Source organism: Lathyrus oleraceus, chromosome 3 (genome assembly GCF_024323335.1).
Source record: "Lathyrus oleraceus cultivar Zhongwan6 chromosome 3, CAAS_Psat_ZW6_1.0, whole genome shotgun sequence".
NCBI classification, from domain to species: Eukaryota; Viridiplantae; Streptophyta; class Magnoliopsida; order Fabales; family Fabaceae; genus Lathyrus; species Lathyrus oleraceus.
The window spans coordinates 524,303,093-524,329,348 of NC_066581.1; the positions used below are offsets into that span (position 1 = coordinate 524,303,093).

Below are 26,256 nucleotides of genomic sequence, written 5' to 3' on the forward strand. Positions count from 1 at the left end.
GAAATGGATGACAATAGAAACTTAAGGCAATTGGATGCACCTGATGTGAATTATAATGGCTTGTGTATTGAATATGATGTTGTTGCTGTTCCTTTTAAATTAAAATCGGGTTTAATACACTTGTTGCCCAAGTTTAGTGGTCTTGTAGGTGAGGATCCGCACAAACATTTGAAAGAATTCCAGGTGGTGTGTTCTACACCATTGAAGCCTGAAGGGATCACTGAAGATCACATCAAACTTCGAGCGTTTCCTTTTTCATTGTAGGGTGCAGCAAAGGATTGGATATATTATCTCGAGCCAAATTCAATTGCAAGCTGGAATGCCCTGAAAAAAGTGTTCTTAGAGAGATATTTTTCTGCCTCCAGAGCTGCCTCGATAAGAAAGGAGATTTGTGGTATTAGACAGAGTAATGAGTCATTGACCGAGTATTGGAGAGATTCAAACACTTGATATCCAGCTGCCCTCAGCACCAGATCACCGAGCAACTACTCATCCAGTACTTTTATGAGGGTTTGATACCGATGGATAGGAACATTCTTGATGCTGCTAGTGGTGGAGCACTTGTTGATAAGACTCCAACTGTTGCCAAAGGCCTTATCAAAAATATGTCCCTTAATTCCCAACAGTTCACTACTAGAGAAAATTCTGTGCAAAGCAAAGGCGTGAATCAAATTCAGGTTTCTTCCAACAAAGCTTTAGAGACCAGAATTGACGAGCTCATTGCCTTAGTCAAACAGCTGGCAGTAGCAAAACCTTAAACAACAACAGTGTGTGGTATTTGTACTTCTCATGAGCACCCGACCGATACTTGTCCTATTCTGAGAGACGAGTCCATTACTGAGCTGCCTCAAGCTTATGCAGCCAACCTTTACAATCAAAACAGGTACAATAATACTCCTGACCTGTTTACCAACAAATACCATCCCAATTGGAGGAACCATCCCAACCTTCGATATGGAAACCCACAACAGAACCCACCTCAAGTGGCTGCCCCTGCACTTTTTGGACCATCCTTAGAAGATCTTGTCAAACAAATGGCCGCCAACAATCTCCAATTCTAACAAAGGACCGATTCTAGCATTCAGACCTTGAACACACAAATGGGACAACTTTCTATTCAAATAAATAACATGCAAGCCCAAGAAGGGTCGAACCAGCTTCCAGCCCAAATAGTTGTCAATCCAAAGGATTCTAATGCTAATGTGAGTGCGATTTTGTTGAGATCTGGAAAGGTTACAGAAACAGCCCCTGAAAAAAATAAAAAAATTATTGAGGTAACATCTGAACTTGAACCTACTCCATCTGAACCTGTTTCATCTGAAAAAATTAAAGAAAAAGAGTATGTGCCACCAGTCCCCTTCCCACATAGAGTTCTGAAAAATAAAAGAATTGAGGAGGGAGACAAGGAAAGAGAGATATTGGATGTTTTTAGAAAAGTTGCGGTAAATATTCCGCTTCTTGATGTAATTAAACAAGTTCCTAAGTATGCAAAGTTTCTGAAGGATTTGTGTACAAATAAGAGGAGGATTAAAGGAAGTGAGAGAGTTAACTTGGGAAGAAATATTTCTGCTTTTATTCAGCCCAAGCCTTCATCTGAAAAAGTTACAGGCGAGAAAAATGTTTCAGCCATCACTCAGCTCTTGACACAAAAGCAGAAGGATCCGGGAACTTTTACTGTCCCTTGTACCATCGGGGATAGTAAATTCGAGAATTGCATGCTTGATTTCGGAGAGGGCATTAATGTTATGCCCACTTCTATTTATAATAACCTTAATCTTGGTCCTTTGCAGTATACAGGTTTGATCGTCCAACTGGCGAACAGGAGCAATGCACGCCCGACTGGCGTAGTGGAAGATGTCCTTGTCCAAGTTAACGATTTAATTTTTCTTGTAGATTTTTACATTCTAGACATGGAAGGAGAGACTAAGACAAGCAGAGCTCGCATCATTTTAGGCAGACCGTTCATGAAAACGGCGAAGACAAAAATTGATGTTGACGATGGAACCATGTCCATGGAATTTGGTGACATTGTCGCAAAATTTAACATTTTCGATGCCATGAAACACCCCTTGGAAGAGCATTCCGATTTTCATATGGAATTGATATCTGAGCTGGTTGAGGACACTTGTTCTGATTTATTTTCACTTGATTTTCCATCTTTATCTGGTTTTGATGATATTTACTCATGTGTTGATTATACTGACAGTAACCTTTGTATTGTGTGTGCTGAGATTGATGTTGCCTGCAGCCTGATACATTTCCTATAGGTGAAGTTGTTTCCGATGAAGCTGTTTTTGCAGTTGATGCTCTTGACAACCCGGCTGCCCCAAGCATTCCACTGATCGAGCAACCCCCGTCTTTAGAGCTGAAACAACTCCCTGAAAACCTGAAATACGCTTATTTGAGACTAATGAAAAACTCCCTGTTATTATTTCTTCTAACCTTGATTTCGATTAGGAAGACAAGCTTTTGCAGGTTTTAAAGAAGCACAAGAAGGCAATCGGGTGGACATTAGCCAACCTCCCAGGTATTAGCCCGTTGATGTGCATGCACAAGATATTACTTGAGGACGGAGCGAAAACAGTAGGGCAACCCCAAAGGAGGCTTAATCCTTTGATTCTTGATGTTGTGAAGAAGGAGGTAACCAAACTCTTGCAAGCAGGTGTCATTTATCCTATCTCTGACAGTAAATGGGTAAGCCCAGTGCAGGTTGTACCTAAGAAATCAGGACTCACAGTGGTAAAAAATGAAAAGAATGAACTTGTTCCCACTAGAGTTCAGAACAACTGGAGAGTTTGTATTGATTATAGGAGATTGAACCAGGCTACGAGAAAGGATCACTTTCCTTTACCGTTCATTGACCAAATTCTTGAACGGCTTGCTGGTAAATCACATTATTGTTTTCTTGATGGTTTTTCAGGTTACTTTCATATTCATATTGCACCGGAAGATCAAGAGAAGACCACTTTTACTTGTCCCTTCGGTACTTTTGCTTACAGGAGGATGCCTTTTGGTCTTTGCAATGCTCCTGGTTCTTTCCAGCGATGCATGATTAGCATTTTTTCTGATTTCATTGAAAATTGCATGGAAGTCTTTATGGACAATTTCACTGTCTATGGTTCCTCTTTTGATGCATGCTTGAGCAGTTTAAGCTTGATTTTAGAAAGATGCATCGAAACTGATCTCGTTTTAAATTATGAAAAATGCCACTTTATGGTTGATCAGGGAATTGTATTGGGTCACATGATTTCAGAAAAAGGAATTTTTGTTGGCCCTGCTAAAATAGATGTGATTTCTACACTGCCTTACCCTTCTTGCGTTCGCGAGATTCGTTCTTTTCTTGGTCATGCAGGTTTTTATAGGCGTTTATATACTTGGAATTGGAGAAAAATGAGGCCAGAGTCGTGTTCCTGAGCATTTTTCCTTCAAATTAGTGTATTCACTTTTCATTGTTCATGAAGTTGAGCTTGAACCAGACCGATAGTGATCATCGGAGAAGATGACCGGAGTTAGGGCTCAGGTGGTGTGCTTGGTTCCACGTTTTAATCAGGATCCTTGCTTTTGATTACCACGTGTGTGGCGCTTGAACTCAAGTCCACCATGGATAGCACGCGCGTGGCCATCAGATCTGCCACCTCAATTAATGAGGGAGATCTGATGGCCCCTGATTTTTCATATTTTCTGATTTTTCATTTAATCCATTTATTTTGATTAATTCATATTAATTTCATTTTTAATCCAAAAAATATGGGACTTTCACAAAAAATCTTTAAATATTTTCCTTTTTCATTTTCTGAATTAAAATTATTTTTTGGATTAATTTTGATATTTTTCATGAATTAATTGTTTTTGTGCATATTTTTAATTGTTTAAAAATACTTCTGAGTTTTCAAAAATTATGAATTTTTTTTCTAAGGTCCTTTGACCTTGTTTGACCTAGGATAAATCTCTTGACTATTTATTTGGTGTTTTGAAGAGATTTTAGGTTTTTACCAAACTAAATTTAATTTAAATGCATTTTTAATTTGATTTTTAATTGATTAATTGTATAGAAATTATGTTGAGCAATTTTTATTGACTTGTGATGTTTGACTATGTGTTTGGGCCTTGGTCAAGGTTGATTTGACTTTTGTTGAGTTAAAATCATTGGATTTAGGGGATTGATGAAATGTACATTTCATCTCCCAAAATGAATGAATGATTTTAATTTGATAAAATTCCTCCCATGACTAATTTGTGTTTCTCTCATCTCCCCTCCCTCTTCATCTTCAATCTCATTCTCTCCCATCCTTTTAATTGACCAATGAATTCTCAATATCCTAAGGCTAATTGGTTCATCAATAACCTTGTGTTAGATGAACCAATACAAGTATGGATGAGATAGGTCCATCCTTTTGATCTTTTCTTTTAGTGTGTGGTATGTTTTAGGAGTTTGGTTCATCATTCCAAATCTCTAACATGCATTCGCACTTAAATTTTTATTGTCCAGCCTTAGATAGTTGTGACTTCTACATAAGTCCAATTATGATTGCTTAACATAGAGCTAAATTTGACCCTAAAGGTATATCATTCTAGTAAGTGAGATTGTAAGTCTCCCTTTTTCATGGTATTATGTGGAAACTTTGTCTTTTTTCCTTCCTTTGGAAGATGACTTAGTTCAAGGATACATGCTTGTGAATAGAGGGTTGAGTGTTCTCCAAAGAATGACTTAATCAATTAGAAAACAAAACATCACTAACATCTAATCAACTAACATTTGATTAACTTGTATTAATATTGCTTTTATTTTTCAAGTCATTTACTTTATACAATTTAAATTCAAGTCATTTACCATTTCATTTGTCATTTACATATCATTTAACTTGTTTATGTTTATGTCATTTTCACTTTGCTCATTTGAGCCATATATTGTGATTGTATGTATTTGTTTGTATATTTTGTTTGTGTTTGTGGTCTTAGAACCTTAAAATACTTAATAAACAACAAAAACCCTAAAAAAATGTTTGTTTGGACTGTTGGGTTTGATCTGAACTTTTGAACTTAGAATTAGGCAACATTCCATGAGCAAAAGGACTTGGCCAATGCCAACATTTCTGAGACCAAGTTATTGTGATTTGAGATTCCATCTGATGCTAGTATTGGGATCCACGTGAATTCGTTTGCTATATGGTTTTGATGCAACTGTTACTTTGATCTCATGTCTAATGTCTCATTCTGAGTAAAGCCAAGGAGTATGTCATTTGATACTTGAGAAGATAAAGAAAACTGTTAGCTTTGAAGTTGCTTGCTTGGATGTGGTCATCTTTATTTGATGTCTTGCTCTTCATATTGCTAATTGCTTACTGACTATGGCTTGATTCAAAAGTCCAAAGGGAAAATGGGTTTTCTATATGACATTCTTGTATGTTGGATTACATCCCATTGGTCAGATCTTTTCAACTCTTAACTTTTAATTTTATGCTTAGGATTAGTATCTTCATCTCCTCTCACTTCTTAAAATTCAAAATCTCTCCCCCTTTTCAAAAACCTTCTTGCTTGTGATTTCAAAACTTAGACCCTATTTCAAATTAAAAACTTTGGCCTTATGCCATTGCATTTTAAAACTCTTTTCTTAATCAAATTTGTAAATGAACTTAACCATATTGACTTAAAGTTTCAAAAGACAAAAAGAACTAACACTCATTCAAACTTTTGGGCCTTTTGTGCCTCTTTTAAACTTAACTTTTAATTAAAAGTAATCAACTCATTTTGAAATTGTTACCACGAACTACGAGGTTTTGATCCCTCATTTTTATGTTGGTACGTAGGCACAAGTCCGAAGGTCTTGTCAAACACAAAAATGTAATCAATGAATTCTTTTCTCATCCCCAAATTCTATTTTTCTCAAACATCTTTTATACCAAAACACATACACACATAAAAAAGGGCTCACTATAAGTACCTAAGACACTTTGGGTGCTAACACCTTCCCTTTGTGTAACCAACCCCCTTACCTGTAATCTCTGGCATTTTATTAGTTTTGATTTGAAAACTTCTTATCTTTGGGTTTTTTTCGTACTTTTCCCTTTTCCTTTGGAAACAATAAAAGCGCGGTGACGACTCTAGTTTTATTGACGTTAAGTTTATCCATAGCTTAATGGTCATGAATTTACCGCTATATACCCTCACGCCCGTTGCACTCAACGAGAACCTTTTAGTTAAATTTGTGATTTGAATGTTATCTAATGTTATTTATTTTCTTTGAGTGAATAAAATATTGAAAAAAGAAAAGGAATGAAACCTCAAAAGGGGAAAATGGTTTTTTTATTAGTGTGCTCTCCAAGATCTATCAATCTCGTGCCTAGGTATCATTATGGTGCAAATAGGAAAATCAGAGCATTCGTAGTTCGGGGACTACGGTTTGTTTGTTGATTTGTTTTAATGAGTGAATACTTGGATCAAATTCTAACGGCTAAACGTGGGTTTGCATGCTCGTGGTGGAGACTTAAAAGCTAGTTTGTATATGCATTAGAAAGGATTAAACATCACTCTTTTTTGAAATGATTTTGACAAATTAACGGTGTATTGATTTTAACGTGTATCTAGATCGCATTTTAACGGTAAAACATGACTTTCTTACTCGCGGCGGAGGCTTTAGCGTAAGTTCGAACGCGTTAGGAAGGATTAGTTAAATGTTCACTTACAAAAAACTTTCAATCACACAGGGCACGAAAGGACAGGTTTGATTGATGAAGGATGTGTTGAGTATTTTTCTAAAGGTGAATGGCGAATATGTGGTAAGAACAAGACATGAGCCTTGGAACCAATTATTCGGGATATTTTCGGAATGCTAGACTCCAATAACACATTTTTCATTCAATTAGTTATGGAATTATTTGATGGACGATGAACCTTCAAAAGATTGTTCAAAGATTCCACCAGAATGCTAGACTCCAATGGCCTCTCCTTTCGTCTAAGTATTTAGTTTAAGTGTTTACAAATGAAAGAGTGAACGAAAAGAAAACCAAGAGGCATGCCTCAAGAGCAATCATTCAAGGGTTCAAGGAATGCGAGACTCCAATGATCCATTTCTTTCGTATTTGATTAAGAAAATAGTTTAATGTTATATTTTAATCGGGAAAAGGTTTTAAAATTGAATTAAGAATGATTTAATTGGATTGGGAAAGACACACTTGACGTTGAACCAAGGTTTTCAGAAAGTCCGCTCGGCGTTGGACCAAAGATTTTTAAATGTCTATGGAAATTAAGTAAATATTTATTTATTTATTTAATGTTAATATGTTTTAATTTATTTTATGTGTAAAAACAAAATAAATAAGTAAATAAAACCAAATAAATAAATGATGAAGGAAGATGATTTTCCAGAATTATTTTCTATTACTAATTTTAGACCAAAATTATCATAAGTAAAATTATCATAAGTAAAATTATCATAAGCAACAAATTTTCATTTCAATTGCTTGTACATTTTGTGTGAAATCCTACTTGCTTGTACGTTTTTTCCCTTTTTCATTTCAATTGTGGTCCCACTCTTGACTTAGATTTACTGTTGGTAAGGAAATCTCGATGTACGCATTTGAAACTTTACTTCTTGTATGCGTTTATTAGAGAATCGTATGTATATAGCCTTTTAGTCTTTGATTATTGATACGAATATGAGTACGGCCATGGACTTTAACTTTTGGCTTCCCTGATTAATCCTTGTGTAATTTTGTAAAGAGTTCCATTGGTGATGTTTCAAAGTTTATTTATTTTTTAATGATGTGATATCCGTTGGCGTTTTTGCAGGCATAAATTGGGGATGCCAAGGATTGCACCAAGTATCCGACGGGTTAAAGCAAGATTCAAAACCATCTAAATTAATGTATTAAAAGTTTCTTCATCAGAATGGATAACCTTAATTAAGGTCTCTCATTATATTATTTAGGATTCTGACTTATAAATGCACTTTCTGAATTATGAATGATGCCATGATAGACTTTAGTAATTTTCCACCTTTTGTAAGATCTTTCTTTGTATTATGTAACTTTGGAGTGACCCAACAAGTTCATCTACTTTCATGGTGCTGATGTCTTGGGCTTCTTCAATGGTTGTGACCTTCATGTAAAACTTCTTAGGTAGAGACCTGAGAATATTTCTAACCAGCTTTTATTCGGATATCTTCTCTCCCAAGGCACTAGATGAATTCGAAATTTCAAGAACATTCAAGTGAAAATGATGAATACACTCATCATCTTTTATCTTAAGATTCTCAAATCTAGTAGTGAGAAGCTGAAGTCTAAACATTTTCACTTTAGATGTGCCTTCATGGGTGGTTATGAGAATTTCTCATGCATCTTTGGTCACAATAAAAGTGTTTATTAACCTGAATATGTTTTTGCCAACTTGGTTGAATAGAGCATTCAAAGCTTTGGAGTTTCCAAGGGCCAGGTCTTCTTCTTCCTTAGACCAATCCTTTTTCAGGATTCAAGTCAGTAATAGCTTTCCCATCTTTGTCCTTCACAACATGATGTTCTCAACCTTTGATGACATCTTTCCAAGTCTTGCTCTCCATAAATTTTAGGAATGCCACCATACGTGTCTTCCAATAGTCATATTTAATGTCATATAAGATGGGTAGTCTGTTAACAAATCCTCCTTCCATGGTACCAAAAAGTATTTTCCCCAGATCTCACCCTGAAACAGAGCAAGATGCCTGCTCTGATACCAATTGAAATTCTGGAACTTAAACACAAATGTTAAGATTGGTGTCCCAACACACAACACAATGTCAAGACAGATGTTAAGACATCATCTACTGGCAAAAACACTTTTACCAAAATAGTAGTTATGCAGAATTAAATTGCAGAAGGTAAAAGACACAATAAATTGTTAACCTAGTTCGGTGTAACGTCACCTAAATCTGGGAGCTACCAAGCCAGGAAGGAAATCCACTAATAATATTAGTTCAAAGCCTAAACAATCCCAGTTTACAACTTATCGCCTAATCATTACCCATGCAATTTCTACCTAGAACCATTCTAGATATGAGAATCCCCCTCTCACTTTCAATCACCACAGTGATATCCTAAGCCACAAACCAGTGACAATAACCTAAAATAGAAGATTACACTTCCAATAAACAATACTTGGTTTTGCTTAAAAGCTTCAACCAAGAATAATAATCAACTCTTTGCTTAAAAGCTCATGAGTTAGAATAATAACTTGATATACAATCAAGTACAATCAATCAACCTCTATGCATCAAAAGATACATGAGGGATGTACAATCAAGTACAATCAGTCAACCTCTATAACCACTTTAGATGGAAGTATCCTGCATGGAATGGTATATGAGATGTATGCAAGTATACATTTGCTGAGGATTTTTGGATATGCATGTAGGAATGCGACTGATTTTATTTATTACTGATGAAGCTTCATGCTTTGGTGAAAATTCTATGGATATGTATGTTGATGGTTGATATGATTGTGTTTGGTAGGAACCATATGCTTGTATAAGGTGCACAATAACTCTTTATTCTCATGCACATTCCCATTTTAGGTGGGAGAGTTATGCATGTAATATATGTTATGAACATAATATGGTAGATGATTGATTGGGTATGTTGGAGTTGGTCTCCCTTTTGAAGGAAAGAGTTTCCCAGATGCCAATGTTAACTAGATTCGAGTTTATGATGACGCCAACGATGCAACTTTTTTTGTTTTTTAGGAGACCAATAGAGATTGGACTTTGTTTTTTTCTAGTAGTTGGACATATGATTTGGATTTTTGGCTATTGAGATGATCTGACTTTTCAACACTCGATACTTTAGCGATGCGACGCTCAGTGGTGTATCATGAATGCCTCTGCTGACTTTCCTGGAGTTTTGACTATGATAGGTTGTATATAAGCATATTCTAGAGGGAATGGAATTGTTTGTGATGTAATGATCATGGCGACCTGTAAATGACCTTATTTCTTTATGCAATGAGGGCATTATTTGGAACGGTGAGTCTCCCGTTCAACATCTCAAAAGAAAATTTATTGTTCTTTTCAAATGTTTTCGTTAATAACCAAAGTTTTAAAACAATGTTTATCAACAATAAATACATTTTGCCAACAAGCAGATAAAGTAAAAACAATTGGGCATAATTTGATGAGAAAAGTTCTCTTTTCATTGATTTCACCCTTGAATGGGCAATTGTACATAAACATGCAATTCCTTAATGAGGTAATTGTTGTGCAAAAAAAAGTACAATGGCAATGAAAATTGAATCTCCATTGGTTTTAAATACTGCTATAATCTTTATGTCTCTGAGGGTCCGAACACCTTGCTTTGGAGGACGACGACTGGATTGATCCTTCTCTTCTGGAGATTTCCATGGATAACATGGATTCATAGATTGCAGTCTTTTCCTTTGAATTAATCCCTAAGTTTTTCCTAGATCGCCCTTTCGGGTTTTCAGTCCATCGGGATACATTTTTTTGCTTGGATTGCCCTTTCGGGTTTTCCTTTTTCATTTCAATTGTGATCCCACTTTTTATTTAGATTTACGGCTGGTAAAGAAATCTCATTGTATGCATTTGAAACTTTACTCCTTATATGCATTTATTTGAGAATCGTTTATATTTAGCGTTTTAGTCTTTGAGTATTGATACGAATATGAGTACGTTCATGGCCTTTAACTACTGGCTTCTCTAATTAATCATTGTGTACTATTGTAAAGGAGATCCATCAGTGATGTTTCAAAGTTTATTTATTGTTTATTGATGTGGTATCCGACGGGTCAAAGCAAGATTCAAAACCACTTAAATTAGTGTATTAAAGGTTTCTTCATCATAATGGATAGCCTTAACTGAGGTGTCTCATTGTAATGTGTAGGATTCTGACTTGTAAATGCACTTTTTGAATTATGAACGATGCCATGCTAGACTTTAGTAATTTTACACCTTTTGTAAGATCTTTCTTTGTGTTATGTAACTTTGGCATGTAATAACAACGTTTGTGTAACTTGTCCTTGGAACTTTTGGTGTGTGATTGCCTTGCTTCAAAATTATCTAAGTGTTTTGTAAACTTTGAATTTCCATGACATGAAAAACAAACTTCTTGGTATGTATGAAACTTGGTAACCTGTATTCTAAGAGGATAATTTTGGTGCCTGAATATTAATTCCCACAAATCCATACAGTTTTCACTTTTCACTTTAAAGGCACACTCAAACCTTCATGTCCTCGGCTCACGAGAGTAAAAAACTTAGGCTTTCTTTCCAAAGATCATGACAAATCAGGTATGCATTAACTTTGTTCATAATAACAAAGCTCCATTGGACTCGGATTAGATTCATCAAGACTTGTAATAAAGGCTAGCATGAATCACGTCATACGTTGAACCAGTTCAAACCTAATTACATAATAATGTGACGAACAATGTTTTGGGATATAAGGAGCATTCAAATCATGGCTTAACATTGCAATTTAAGCACAAGTCAGGATCTATTCAAATGAGGATTTCCACTAAACTCAAAATATGACTAAGTGCAAACCAAGAAATGAGAATCCATTACACACAACCCCAAAACTCAAAGTCTAACTCTGGATAACCATGGCCAAAGACCAAATAAAACCCAAATGATGAACTTATTATTGGAAGGATGCAAGACCAAATGATTATACCTAATGCATATGAGACATGAAATGCAATACAACATATAAGTCTAAATTGATGAAAATAATATAAGAGGTCGGACAAGATTGGTGTATGACAAGTATCAATGTTGAAGACACTACCATTAATGATCCGCGTTAAACCTAAAATTTAGATGAACTTCCAACTTAGACGAACTTCTTCTTTTACCTCTAAACATCTTTTTCCATTTACGACACTTTATTTCTCAACTAAATCAAGATCGAAAACATCATTTCTTACATAAACAAAACTCAAGAACATCATTTCTTTCATTAACAAGTTTTAGAACTCCATCAAATCTTCTCCAACTTGAATGAGACAAGTAAAACATGGATTCAAGTTAGCAATGTTAGTTGTTGTTGTTCTTGATATTGCCCTTGTTGTTCTTTTTCGTTGTTTTTGTTGTTGTTGTTGTTGTTGTTATTATTGTTGTTCTTGTTGTTGTTCTTATTGTTGTTCTTGTTGTTATTATTGTTGTTGTTGTTACTCTTGTTTTTCTTATTCTTTTTATTATTATTATTTTTTTGTTGTTGTTCTTTTTGTTTTTGTTGTAGTAGTAGTAGTAGTAGTTATTGTTGTTGTTCTTTCTATTGTTGTTGTTGTTCTACTGCTGCATTTTTATTTTATTTTATTAAAAGACATACAATAACGATTGTTTAAAGTAACTATTGTGATTTTGAGACATACAACAAAGGTTGTTTAAAGTAACCGGTATGGTAGGTAGCGCACTACTGGACTTATAATCACAGTCATACGACCATGGTGGAAAGCATCATACATACAATCACATCTGACCTCACATCGGTTGGTCCAACGTGGAGTTATCCCTTTTCTAATCGTCGTGATGTGTATTTTTCGTAGTAGTGATGGTTAAAGATTACAAGTGAATACCAACAACTAACCTCTCCCAACAACCTGAGAGAACTGACTTATTTATAGACTACTAAGCTAACTTGATGTACAAGCTAACTTAAATAATTGGGCCTAAACAAAGGTCCAATTTGACATACTAACTTAGAGTACAAGTTAACATATTTCGACAAAATGTTTGAACAGACTTTCACTACAACATGCACAACTCCTATCAAAATATCAAACTATCCCTATCGAGATTAATGTTCGAAGTCACAGTCATGCATCTGGTGTCACTACATAGCTATCAAATTAGTTGCCTTAACGGCACAACCTATACAATTCCATACAAGTATAAAAAAATAAATTTAGAAATCTCTTTGATAGTGAAGTTATATGACTTTGTTTGTTTTTTTAATATGAAGTCAATAGTCATATAATGTGTTATAATTATATGACTTACTCTGTTTTTTTAATATGAAATCAATAGTCATATAATGTGTTCCAATTATATGACTTTTACAACTCTTGCTGACACACGGTGTTGAAAGTTGAAAGCTTATATAAAGCAAATCAAATTCTGAAACATCACAAGTACACACAAACCAAAAACTCACTTCCACAAAACAATGGCTTCATCAATTAATAGCCGTAAACCAAGTGAAATTTTCAAAGCACAAGCTCAATTATACAAACACATATACGCCTTCATAGATTCCATGTGTCTTAAATGGTGTGTTGAGATGAACATACCAAACATAATCCACAATCATGGCCAACCAATTTCTCTTTCAAACTTAGTTTCAATTCTTCAAGTTCCATCAACCAAAGCTGGTAGCGTACAACGTCTCATGCGTTACCTTGCACACAGTGGACTCATTGAGATAGTAAAAGATCAAGAGTTAGAAAATGAACAAGTTTATGCTCTCACCGATACTTCGGAGCTTCTTGTTAAAGGAACCAAATTTTGTTTAGCTCAAATGGTTGAGTGTCTTCTTGATCAAACAACTTCGAGTTCTTACCATCAGCTCAAAAAGTGGATTTATGAAGAAGATCTTACACTCTTTGACATAACTTTAGGGTCTGATTTTTGGGAATTTCTTAATAAGAACCCTGAACATAACAGATTGTTTAATGAGACAATGGCTAGTGATATCGATGTGATAAAGTTGGCATTGAAAGATTGTAATTTTGTGTTTGAAGGATTGGAATCAATTGTGGATGTTGGTGGTGGAACTGGAACAATGGGTAAGATTATTTGTGAGACATTTCCTAAGTTGAAATATCTTGTGTTTGATCGTCCAAAAGTTGTTGAAAATTTATGTGGAAACAACAATTTGACATATGTTGCTGGAGACATGTTCGCATCGATTCCAAGAGCCGATGCAATTTTGCTCAAGGTATGTTTTTTTATAGTTGAGCATAAACCCTAATGATGACAAAGTGATGAGAATTGAACTAGTGTTTTTTTTTTTGCAGTTTATTTTACATGATTGGAGTGATGAGGATTGCATAAAGATACTGGAAAAATGTAAAGAAGCTGTTACAAGTGATGAAAAAGTTGGAAAAGTGATTATCATAGAACTGGTGATAGATGAGAAGAAAGAAAATAATCATCTTACTCGATTAAAGCTACAGATGGACATAAGTATGGTATGTCTCAATGGAAAAGAGAGAAATGAGGAAGAATGGAAGAAACTCATTCTGGAAGCTGGCTTTAAACACTACAAAATATCTCCTTTGACTGAATTACTCTCTCTTATCGAGATTTTTCCTTAAGACAGTATGTTATGATCCTTCGAATAAATTTATAACTAAATAAATTTGGAATGCGCACTTAATAAAGTCACTTGTCTTATGATAGAAAATGTAAAGGAAAATCAACGAGGTTATAAGCTTTGTGTTTTTCTCGAACCTAGATCTTGACATTTGCTTTACTATTATTTTTCTTTTTGATTTTGTCGCACAATAATGGCAAGTGTTTATTATTGAATAATACAATGTTTAGTTCTATTGTTTTTTACTTGTTTGATAAGGTTGGTTCTGCTACTACCATGAAACTAAAGTTTAACAAAAAAAAAAATAGAGATAAAAAAACAGAATAAAAGAAATTTTTAAATTCAGCATATCCATTTATGAACAAAGTCCACTTGAAAGAATTAAAATTAACAAATAACGTATGGCGCTATCCGGATTTCACACGATAACGAAATCAGGACTGTCGTCATGTTTTAAGAGAAATTATAGAAGAGTCGTCACTAAATTTTATTTGGTTTATTTTTATAAGAGAGGAGAGGGAAAATAATCGATAAAACCATCGAAAAAAGAGACGTACACGGGAAACGCAGAAAAGAATAAGGTATCGGTCTCACAACCGAGACTTGTGTTTGCAAGTCGGTTACGCAAGAGAAAGGTATTAGCACCCCTCACGTCCATGATACTCCATAGGAACCTGAAGCTAGCGGAAATATATCCGAACGTATCGCGCGCTCGAACATACAACAGAGTCGCCATCGAACATTATTTATTCCCGAAGGAAAGGGAAAACATCGATAAAACCCAGGGGAAAGAGATATGTTTGGTAAGGAAGTCGATTATGCAAGGGAGAGGTATTAACACCCCTAACATCCATGGGAACCGTTTTGATTATTCACGCTCGAATAGGTGTTATAACTAAAGATTACTCTTGAAAGAATAGGGAAAAAGAAAAGAAATGGATGAAGTGCTCGGTGAGGATTGAGGCTCTCATGCCTACGTATCCTTATAGTGCAATGAGGAATTCAAAGCTCCGTAGTCAAAGAACTGGTGGTGGGAGGTGAAAAGAGTGGTGATAACAGTATGGTCTAAACCAAAGGTATGTGTTTTGCGCTCCAACAAGGGTGAAAACATGAACCCAAGAGTAAAACTGGCTCTTACCAGTATGTGGGCTAGCTAGCATGGTTGCCGCTATAGGGTAATGCCGACAATACGAAGAAATAAGTGTTTGGGAATAGTCCAAACATCTCTTGATTCACAAGGTGACACAAGAAGGAGCACAAAGAGGTAGTGTATTTGGCTCAAAGATAACTGGTATATCGCATGGAATGAATGAATGTGAAATATGAGTACATCATGAAGATGGACAGAATGAAGTAACCGAAGTCACAAAAGTGAAGGATTTGGTAACAAGTGACTGAATAAGTGTAGTTTGAAACTGAAAGTCAAGGTATATTGGAATCCGTAGGAGAAATGGGATTTGTACCATATAGGGAAACAACGTTAACCGATATGTGGACTAGCATGGTTGTCACTATCTGATATTTAGCCAAAAAAGAAGGAATAAAATGTATGGGTATGAGCCAAACAACTCTAGGGACAAATACGGATTGCCGCTATATCGTCCTAAAAGGGTGTATATGGATATCCAAAGAAAACCGTGTTTCAATGTCAAAGAAAAAAATACGTCACTGGGGTGAACAATTTATGATCGAAGGTAGGTAATGGATCGTGAAAGATATGAATGGTGTCCTAAGGAGAAAGAGGAATAATTACAGGTATGCTCGTCAAGGATTCACATCCTCGTGCCTACGTATTCTCATTGTGCAATGACAAAGTCAGAGCAATCGTAGTTCGTGGAACCACGAGAATAGAAAGAGAGATAAGAGTGATGAAAAGTATAACTTGCACCAACAAAATGGTATCAAGGGAACCCACAAATGGAAGGAACTTGGAATCAAAGATTAAATAGGCATTTCTAGTACGTGGGCTAGCATGGTTGCCGCTATAGGGTAAAGCCAAAAATAAAGACTGAATTAAGTGTCTGGGTGCCAGCCAAACAACTCTTGATTCATAAGACGAACTGCCGATATATCGTCCTAAAAGAGTATATGCGGGGCCCAAGAGAAAGTATTGTTGAATACAAGGAACAATATATCACTAGATTAATATTTGATTCCATCAATAATTCATTAATTTAGGAATATGTTCATAACTCAAATACACATCAACGACAGTGATGGCATCCATATTCATACTCAATTCATATACACAAATTTAATAACATTCACAACACGAATTTACACACCAAATATTGAAATTATCATGGATTACACATAGTCACATTCAAGAACTCATAAAGCACAACAATTATGAGAAAAACCTAGATGAGGGTGAGGATCCCTCTCTACCCTTCATGCAACACACCTATATTAGAGTAGTTCCCCTTTACTTGTAATTCTAGCAATCCTCAAGCTCTAGCTAAGGTGATTTTCTTCTCTCCCAAGCCCTTTTAATTCTCTTCCCACGTTACCTTTTTTTCCCACTTTTGCAAAACTTTTACGTATGTGTGAAATTGGCTCCCGTCTCATTTCCTATTTATTTTAACCTAGAAAATATACTCAGCTACCTTTCACACTACTACTCATCAACTCACCACTACTTTCACCACTTTCTCTTTTATTTTAACAATCCTATTTTTTCCCCAATATCACTATTTCTCTTATTTTTTATTTATTTAATTAATACTCTACTATTTTAATTAAATAAACTAATAAAAATTCTAATAATCCCCATACACCACATAACACATATTATCACAAATTAAATTATTAAAATCATATTAAATCATTTAAATAATTAATAAAGCGATAATATTCGATTAATTAGTTAATTAAATTCAGGGTGTTACACGTATCATGAAAGGCAGTGTGAAAACCAACAAGATATTTACACTATCAGTCTGCCAACCTGACCAAAGCATCTCTTCCACACCTAAAAATTCCAAGAAAGCCTTATTCGACCCGAATTCGAAATCTGTAATGCGTTATGAATTTGACGCTCTTATTAGGAAATGCATTCTGGGATTTAATTCCTCGTCATAGTGATGCTAATCTTATTATATCTATGCTATTTTTTAGGCATAAGAAAATTTCAGATGGCTCCTTAGAGTGTTTTAAGGCTTATATTGTAGGTGATGGCAGATCACAGGTTGTAAGTGTGATATTGTGATGAAACTTCCAGCCTCGTAGTGAAAACAGCTACCACTATTGAGTGTTCATCATTTCCCTATAAAAATCATGGCTCATTCATCAATTGGATGTACATAATTCATTTTTACATGTTGATTTCCATGATACTGTATATATGCATCAGCCATTGGGTTTCCAGGACCCTCATCATCCAGATTATGTATGTCATCTGAAGAAGTCGCTTTGCGGTCTCAAGCAAGCACTCGAAGCATGATACCAATGTTTTGTTGATTATGTCGGCGCTATTGGTTTTGACCATAGCACATAAAACTACTATCTTTTCATACATCAACAAAGTTCCAACATGGCCTACATTATTTTATATGTAGACAACATCGTCTTTATCGCCTTTACTCATGCCATTCGCAAATCATTTATGTCACTCTTAGCATCTGAGTTTGCGACAAATGATTTGGGTCTACTGATTTATTTTTTTAGTATTGTGGTATCTCGTCTTCCTATTTACATATTTCTTAGTAAAACCACATATGCCTCATAGATCATCGAACGTGCTAGCATGGCATCCTTTAAACCGTCTGCCACTCTTGTTGACACAAACTAGAAACTTAGTGCCTCGTCCTGTAAGCCTTATGAGGACCACTTTCTAAATCGGAGTCATGCAGGGGCTTCACAGTATCTCACATTCACTTGACCTGACATATCATATGTAGTTCAACAAGTTTGTCTTCACATTCATGGACTTCACGTGGAACACATGTTTGCTCTCAAGCACATTTCGTGCTATGTTCATGGTAATACCGATTACATTACATAGCTTATCTCTTACACTAACTCTGATTGGGATGGATGTCCAGACATCAGACATTCCACATTTGGCTACTGTGTCTTTCTAGGTGACAACATTATCTCCTGGTCTTCCAAAAGGAAACCCACCCTCTCTCGTTTTAATGATGGAGCCGAATATAGAGGTATTCTAATGTTGTGTATGATTATTTTCTTCTAGAGCTCAATTTTTCTATTCATCATGGCACTTTGGTGTGTATTATGACAATGTTAGTGGCATTTATCTTATTGGTAATCTTGTGCAACATCAGCGTACCAATCATATTGAGATGGATATTCATTTTGTTCGGGAAAAAGTATCTTGTGGTCAGGCACAAGTTCTTCATGTTTCCTCAAGACATCAAATTGCATATAACTTCACCAAATGGCTTCCTCACATTCTTTTTTATGATTTTCTGATTAGTCTAAGTGTTTGTGAACCTCTCGCTTCGACTGCAGGGGTGTGATAGAATATAATTTATTGTTATAAATAGTCATAATTAATTTACTGTAATTATAATATTTTATCCTGTAATTATGTTGTATCATAATTAGATAGTTGACCAAAATGATATATATATATATATATATATATATTCTATTCACATGAGCGAGAAAAGGAGGGCATTCCATTATCTTACAAAAATCTTTATCTCTAGGAATTTAAGTGACGGAGTAAGAAGAAAAGCTACAAGGGAACGAAGCAAACCGATGTAATTGGTCAAACATGTCCCCAATATTATCCCTAAAATTAAAACCTTATAAAAAAGGAAAAAGAGAAACTAGTAGGTCCCAGACTTTTTCTGCCATAACTACTACGGAAAGCACCTATCAAAACGGCTGGAAAATGGATACCACCATGTCGTACCAGTCGTTGTGAGGAAAAGTGTGATTGTATGTATGATGTTTTTCACCATTATCGTGTGACCGTGATTATAAGTTATGTAACATACTACCTACCACAACAGTTACTTTAAACAACCGTTGTGATATTCTTTATATATATATATATATATATATATATATATATATATATATATATATATATATATACATATATATCTATACTGAGTTTATTATAAATTATGTAGAATGCCTATTTCACCAATGCTCACTAAACATATAACCTTTCAATCAGATCTAGAACATTAGAATATGACAAATTAAGTTATAACAGAAGAACAAGTTTATGTTAAATGTTAGACAAGAGTTCTTCAACTCCTTATCTGCATTTTACTCTTTAACAGATAAAATTTTGTTTAATGATCCTTGTTCTTCAACCTCCCCTTCCTACACTTCTATTTCATTTTGGAAAATATTATTTACTTTGCAAAGAAAATTAAATGTAGAGAAATGGGCGGTTGAAGAACTACAATCATTAAATAAAACTCTAATAGTTAAAGAATAATATGCAGATAACGGGATGAAGAATTCTTGTCTACAATTGAACGTGTACTTGTTTTCTAGTATAACTTTATCTATCATACTATAATTTTCTAATGCAATCTGAAAAGTTATATATTCGGTAAGGGGTTGGAAAAACACACATACCATATAAGATATAATAAACTCGTCTTTTAAACAAATATTAACAACAACGTTTATCAACAACAAACCATAAACAACATACACGATACAAAAAACATATCAACTCATAAAATGTTTCTGAAACGTATATGTATCATAATGTCATCCACAATGAAAGTAACATAATTGCAACACTCACTTTAGCTTCTTCCTCGTGATTGAAACGAGCATCCCTACCTACAAGTTAAAACAAGAAGAAAGTTCAAACAATATTAAATAAGCTATTGAAACATAAACAATAATACATAAACAAATTTTCAAACATAAACTATTATGAAGATGAACCTGTAAAGTAGTCATTTGTTAAGATTTGATGCAACAAAGGTATCCTTCAAAGAAGAAGAGTTGGATGCATAAGTTTGGAGTTTCCATATGAGAGAGAGGAGTCATAGAGATGTTAGGATTTTGTTTTGAGAGAGACAAGTGAAAGAGATGTTAGATGTTTTGTTTTGAGAGAGACAATTGTAATATACTTAAGCGAGACATAACTTCTCTTATATATAAATAAGTAACACCTTTTACCATGGATGACAATATGAACTGTGATGAAATGTTAACGTCAAGTTCATTATGTCATGATAAATGAAAATTGTTGGTGTTGGGATTCAAACTCTTTAACTCCAGGTATATTTCACTACAATTGGTACCAATGACCGTTGTGAAATGTCATTTAGTAAATACGACAGAAAAATGACAAAAAAAGAACTATTATCACATTTAACAGAAAGATCGTTGTAAAATGGGTGTCACGAAATATTTATTTTGTAGTAATAAATCACGCATGAAAATCGCACATCTGACTCGAGAAAAGTAAAAGAAGTGGCCAATGCAAGGTTATTCTCAACAGAGAAAGAGAGCAGAAGACTAAGTCATTCAGGCGACTGACCTGTCAATGTTTGGCTCCTTAAAAATCTCTGAAAAATAATAAAATCAAAATTACTATTAATATTTTTATTAAAAGTTTATCTCTATATAAAAACTAAATGGAAACCCATATAAATTTAATTGTAAAATCAAAATTAAATTAAAAACATGTTAGTTATGTATTTCCAAAAAATTATTTTTCTATTATGGCAATAGATTATTAAATAACATAACAAGCGAAAACAATGCTTCATCAATCAATAGCTACGAACCAAGTGAAATTTTCAAAGCACATTCTTTATTATACAAACACTTGTACGAACATGAAGCTGTAGTAATACCCTTATTTTGGTAACTCAAGGTAGGTTCCTTGCTCTCCAAGAAAAACAGCAAAAAAATGGCTACTATATATGTTGAAGCACCTTTACCTACGCCTTCTTCTATTGCAGCTTCAATGGCTTCATCAATCAGTAGCCGCAAACCAAGTGAAATCTTCAAAGCACAAGCTCAATTATACAATCACATGTACGGAATGCTAGATACCATGTGTCTTAAATGGTGTATTGAAATGAACATACCAAACATAATCCACAATCATGGCCAACCAATTTCTCTTTCAAAACTAGTTTCAACTCTTCAAGTTCCATCAACCAAATTCGGTAACGTTCAACGTCTCATGCATTACCTTGCACACATTGGATTTTTCGAGATAATAAGTAATCAACAAGAAGAAGCCTATGCTCTCACAGTTGTAACAGAGCTTCTTGTTCAAGGAACTGACCTGTGTTTATCACCAATGGTTGAGGGTTATTTGAATCCAACGATTTCGGGTTCTTACAATCACTTGAAAAAATGGATTTATGAAGAAGATCTTACACTCTTTGATGTAACTTTAGGATCTGATTTTTGGAAGTTTCTTAATCAAAACCCGGAAAATAATAGATCGTTTAACGCGGCAATGGCGAGTGATTCAAAAATGATAAATTTGGTTTTGAAAGATTATGGTGTTGTGTTTGATGGGTTGGAATCAGTTGTGGATGTTGGTGGTGGAAATGGAACAATGGGTAAGATTATTTGTGACACATTTCCTAAGTTGAAATGTCTTGTGTTTGATCTTCCACATGTTGTAGAGAATTTATCTGGAGACAACAATTTGACATATGTTGGTGGAGACATGTTCACATCTGTTCCTAAAGCAGATGCAGTTGTGCTTAAGGTATGATTTTTGTTTTCTAAGCATTATGAATTACATTCTTAGAGTTATAAAAGAAAGTTCATTTTCCTTCATCTTCTATTTTTGCTTCTTGCAGTGGATTTTACATGATTGGACTGATGAGGATTGCATAAAGATATTGGAGAAATGTAAAGAAGCCATTACAAGTGATGAGAAAGTAGGAAAAGTGATTCTAATGGAAATTGTGATGAATGAAAAGAAAGATGACCATCAAATTACACAAGTAAAGATGCAAATGGATGTAAACATGGCATGTGTCAATGGAAAAGAGAGAAATGAGGAAGAGTGGAAGAAGCTCTTTGTGGAAGCAGGTTTTAAAGACTACAAAATATCTCCTTTGACTGAATTGTTGTCTATTATTGAGATTTATCCTTAAAACAATAATGTTGTGATTCATTTAAAAACTTGTTTTTGTATAAAGTATATAAATTTTGAATGTTTATTTGATAGATTTAGATGTGAACTTAATAAATTTATATAGGTTTGTGATGGAAAGACACTAACCTTAACTGGTGTGTTTTTCTCATACCATGATCTAGACATTTCCTTCGGATTCATCTTTACTTTACTATTTTGTAGCACAATAAATATTGGTGCACAAGATGAAGAAGAGGAAGATTATGAAAATGGAAGAGAGAGAGAAGAGAGAGAAAAAAGTTTCTAACAAATTCTGACAGAAAGTTGAAAATCTGTTACGATTAAGATTATATTTTTTAAAGCTAAAACCGCACTTGATTTATATACTACTTAAAGCAAAATGAAAATGAAAATGCTAGTTAAATTAAACTTAAATGCAACTGAAAACTAATTACAATATAACATCATCCCTTAAATGAATAAAGTGTTCAGTCTTGATTGCTCTGTTAGAATATCTGACAGCTGCTTCTGAGTGCTATAGTGCACAACTTCAAGCACCCTATTATGAACATGGTTTCTCAGAAAATGAAATTTTGTGTCAATGTGCTTGCTTCTTACATGCAGCACTGGATTCTCGGCAAGGCTTATAGTTGGTTTGTTGTTAATGATCAACTTCATAGGCTTGCTCACCTTGATCTTCAGATCCTGCAGCAAGTTCAGGATCTACACAGCTTGACAAGAAGACAATGTGCATGCAATATACTCAGCTTCACAGGTTGACAATGCAACCACTGGTTCCTTCTTAGAGCAACAAAAAATAGGACCTCCTAAATACTTAAAAAGATATTCGAAAGTCTTTCTTCTGTCGACTTTGTCCACACACCAATCAGAGTCTGAGTAGCACATCAGCTCTGAATCAGATTCAAGAACACAAGGGAACTAAATTCCATACTTCAGAGTCTCTTTGACATACCTCTGAATCCTAACAACACCTTGGTAATGTGATCACTTTGATGTTCATAAACCTACTGACCATTCTGACTGAATAACAAATATTAGGTCTGGTATTACAGAGATATCTCAATGAGCATACCAACTGATTAAAAATTGTAGCATCTACATCATCGCCCTCAACATCAAAATCCAACATGTGATTTGTCTCAATAGGTGTCATTGCATACTTGCAATTCATAAGTTCAAATCTCTTTAAAATCTCAAGTTCATACTTCAAATAATGCAAGGTTATACCCATATCTGAGTACATAATCTTCATCCATAAAAAATATGTTATATTTCTTATATCAGTCATCTCAAACTCATTCATCAACACCTTCTTGAACTTAGCTATCTCTTCTGAACAACTTCCTGTTAGAAATATGTCATCAACATAGATACACACCAAAATCATATTGGTATCAGATGTATGTTGACCATAAACACCATACTCCATCTCACATTTCTTGAATCCTTGAAGCCTTAAAAATGAATCAATTTTCAGATTTCAAGTTCTAGGATCTTGTTTCAGTCCATACAAGGCTTTATACACCTTGTACACCATCCCTTCCTAATTCTTTTTCACAAATCCATGAGGTTATGATACATAAACCTCCTCTTGTAAAAGACCATTCAAAAATGCAAATTTCACATCTAATTGCATAAAAGGCAAATTCCTGTTAGCAGTTATATGTATCGGCAAATTCATGACTATTAAGCTATGGGTAAACTTGACATCAATAAAACCAGAGTCACCACCGCGCTTTTATTGTTTCCAAAGAAAAAGGGAAAAGTACGAACAAAATCCAAAGATAAGAAGTTTTCAAATCAAAACTAATAAAATGCCAGATATTACAGGTAAGGGGGTTGGTTACACAGAAGGAAGGTGTTAGCACCCAAAGTATCCTAGATACTCCTAGGGAGCCCTTTTTTATGTGAGCATATGTGTCTTTTGGTATAAAAGATGTTTGATTAAAAATAGAGTGTGGGGATTAGAAAAGAATTCATTGATTATATTTTTGTGTTTGACAAGACCTTCGGACTTGTGTCTACGTACCAACATAATAATGAGGGATCAAAACCTCGTAGTTCGTGGTAAAAATTTCAAAGTTGGTGAATTGCTTTTAACAAAAGTTTAAATGAAAAGACACAAAGGGCCAATATTTTGAATGGGGTTGTTAGTTCCTTTTGTCCTTTCTTGAAATTTAAGTCAATATGGTTAAGTTCATTTACAAATTTGATTAAGAAAATATTTAAAAATTCAATGGCATAAGGTTAAAGTTTCTAATCATTAAAACAAAGTCTAAGTTTAAAATCACAAGCAAAGATTTTTTTTGAAAAGGGGAGAGATTTTGAAATTTAAGAAGTGGGAGGAGATGAAGAGGCTATCCTAAGCATAAATTTAAAAGTTAAGAGTTGAAAATATCTTACCAATGGGATGCAATCCAACAGACAAGAATGTCATATAGAAACTCATTTTCCTTTGAACTTTTATCAAGCAATAAGCAATAAGCAATGAGCAATATCCAGACATCATGAAGATCAAGGCATCAAATAAAGATAGCCACATCCAAGCAAGCAATTCCAAAAGCTAGCAGTCTTCATTGTCTTCTCATGTATCTGATGAAATATTCCTTGATCAACTCAAAGCAAAGCATCAGACACAAGATCAAAATAACAACTAAGCACAAAGATAGAGTAGCAGATGAACCCAAGAAATTCCTAAAAATCAGTTCACAATAGCTCAGTCTCAGAATGTTGGCATTAGCAAAGTCCTTTTTGCACAGAGAATGTTGCCTAATCCTAAGTCCAAAAGTTCAGATCAAGTTCAACAGTCCACCAGATGTTTTTTAGGGTTTTTGTTGTTATTAGGTATTTTAAGATCCTAAGACCACAAACAAAGTCAAAACACACAAACAATATATACAATCACAAGATATGGCTCAAATGAGAAAAGTGAAAAGGACATAAACATAAACAAGTTATATGAAATGTAAATGGCAATGAATGATAAAGGACTGAAATTTAAATTGCATAATAGAAAATGACTAGAAAGTAAAGCAATATTAATAAGCGTTAGTCAAATGTTAGTCAAGTGTTAGTGGTGATTTTTAATTGATTAAGTCATTCTTTAGAGAACACTCAACCATTCATTCACAAGTATGAATCCTTAAACCACGATATCTTCCATGAGAAGGGCTCCAACTTGGATAATTCAACAAGTATGCCACTAGCTCTCATGAAAGGAAAAAAGGTCAATTCTCCACACAATGCCATAAAGAATGGGAGACTTACAATCTCACTTACTAGAATGCTATGCCTTGAGGGTGAAATTTAGCTTTATGTTAAGCAATCATAATTTGACTTATGTAGAAGTCACAACTATCTAAGGCCGGGAAATAAAAATTTAGGTGTTAATGCATGTTAGAGATTTGGTATGAAGAACCAAACTCCTAAAATATACCACCACACACTAAAGGAAAATGGGAAGGACCTATCCCAGTCATACTTATATTGATTCATCTGACACAATGTCATTGATGAATCAATTAGCCTTTAGACATTAGAGATTTCATTGGTCAAATGAGGGAATGGGGAAGAATAAGGATGAAGATGAAGAGGGAGGGGAAGATAAAAACACAAATTGATCATGGGAAGAATTCCATCAAATAAAAACCATCCATTCATTTTGGGAGATGAAATGTACATTTCATCAATCCCCAAAATCCAATGGTTTTGATCCTACAAAAGTCAAACCAACCTTGACCAAGGCCCAAATAGAAAGTCCAACATGACAAGACCATAAGAATGGCTCAACAATATTTTTAAACATTTAATCAATTAAATATCAATTTAAAAATGAATTAAAATGCATTTAAGTTTGGTCAAAACCTAAAATCCCTTTAAAACA

The 26,256-nt window shown here is 34.4% G+C and overlaps 2 protein-coding genes across 2 annotated transcripts; both read left to right on the forward strand.

The window, feature by feature from the left end:
* Positions 1-13,093: 13,093 nt before the first annotated feature.
* LOC127128642 (isoflavone-7-O-methyltransferase 6) lies at positions 13,094-14,539 on the forward strand. The gene is made up of 2 exons (XM_051058011.1): positions 13,094-13,921; positions 14,001-14,539. Exons 1-2 carry the CDS (start codon positions 13,151-13,153, stop codon positions 14,298-14,300), a joined length of 1,071 nt encoding a protein of 356 aa, XP_050913968.1. The 5' UTR covers positions 13,094-13,150; the 3' UTR covers positions 14,301-14,539.
* A 6,673-nt stretch (positions 14,540-21,212) lies between these two features.
* Positions 21,213-22,371, forward strand: LOC127128643 (isoflavone-7-O-methyltransferase 9). The gene is made up of 2 exons (XM_051058013.1): positions 21,213-21,977; positions 22,072-22,371. The coding sequence occupies exons 1-2, from the start codon at positions 21,216-21,218 to the stop codon at positions 22,369-22,371; spliced, it is 1,062 nt and encodes a 353-aa protein (XP_050913970.1). The 5' UTR covers positions 21,213-21,215.
* Positions 22,372-26,256: the final 3,885 nt, after the last annotated feature.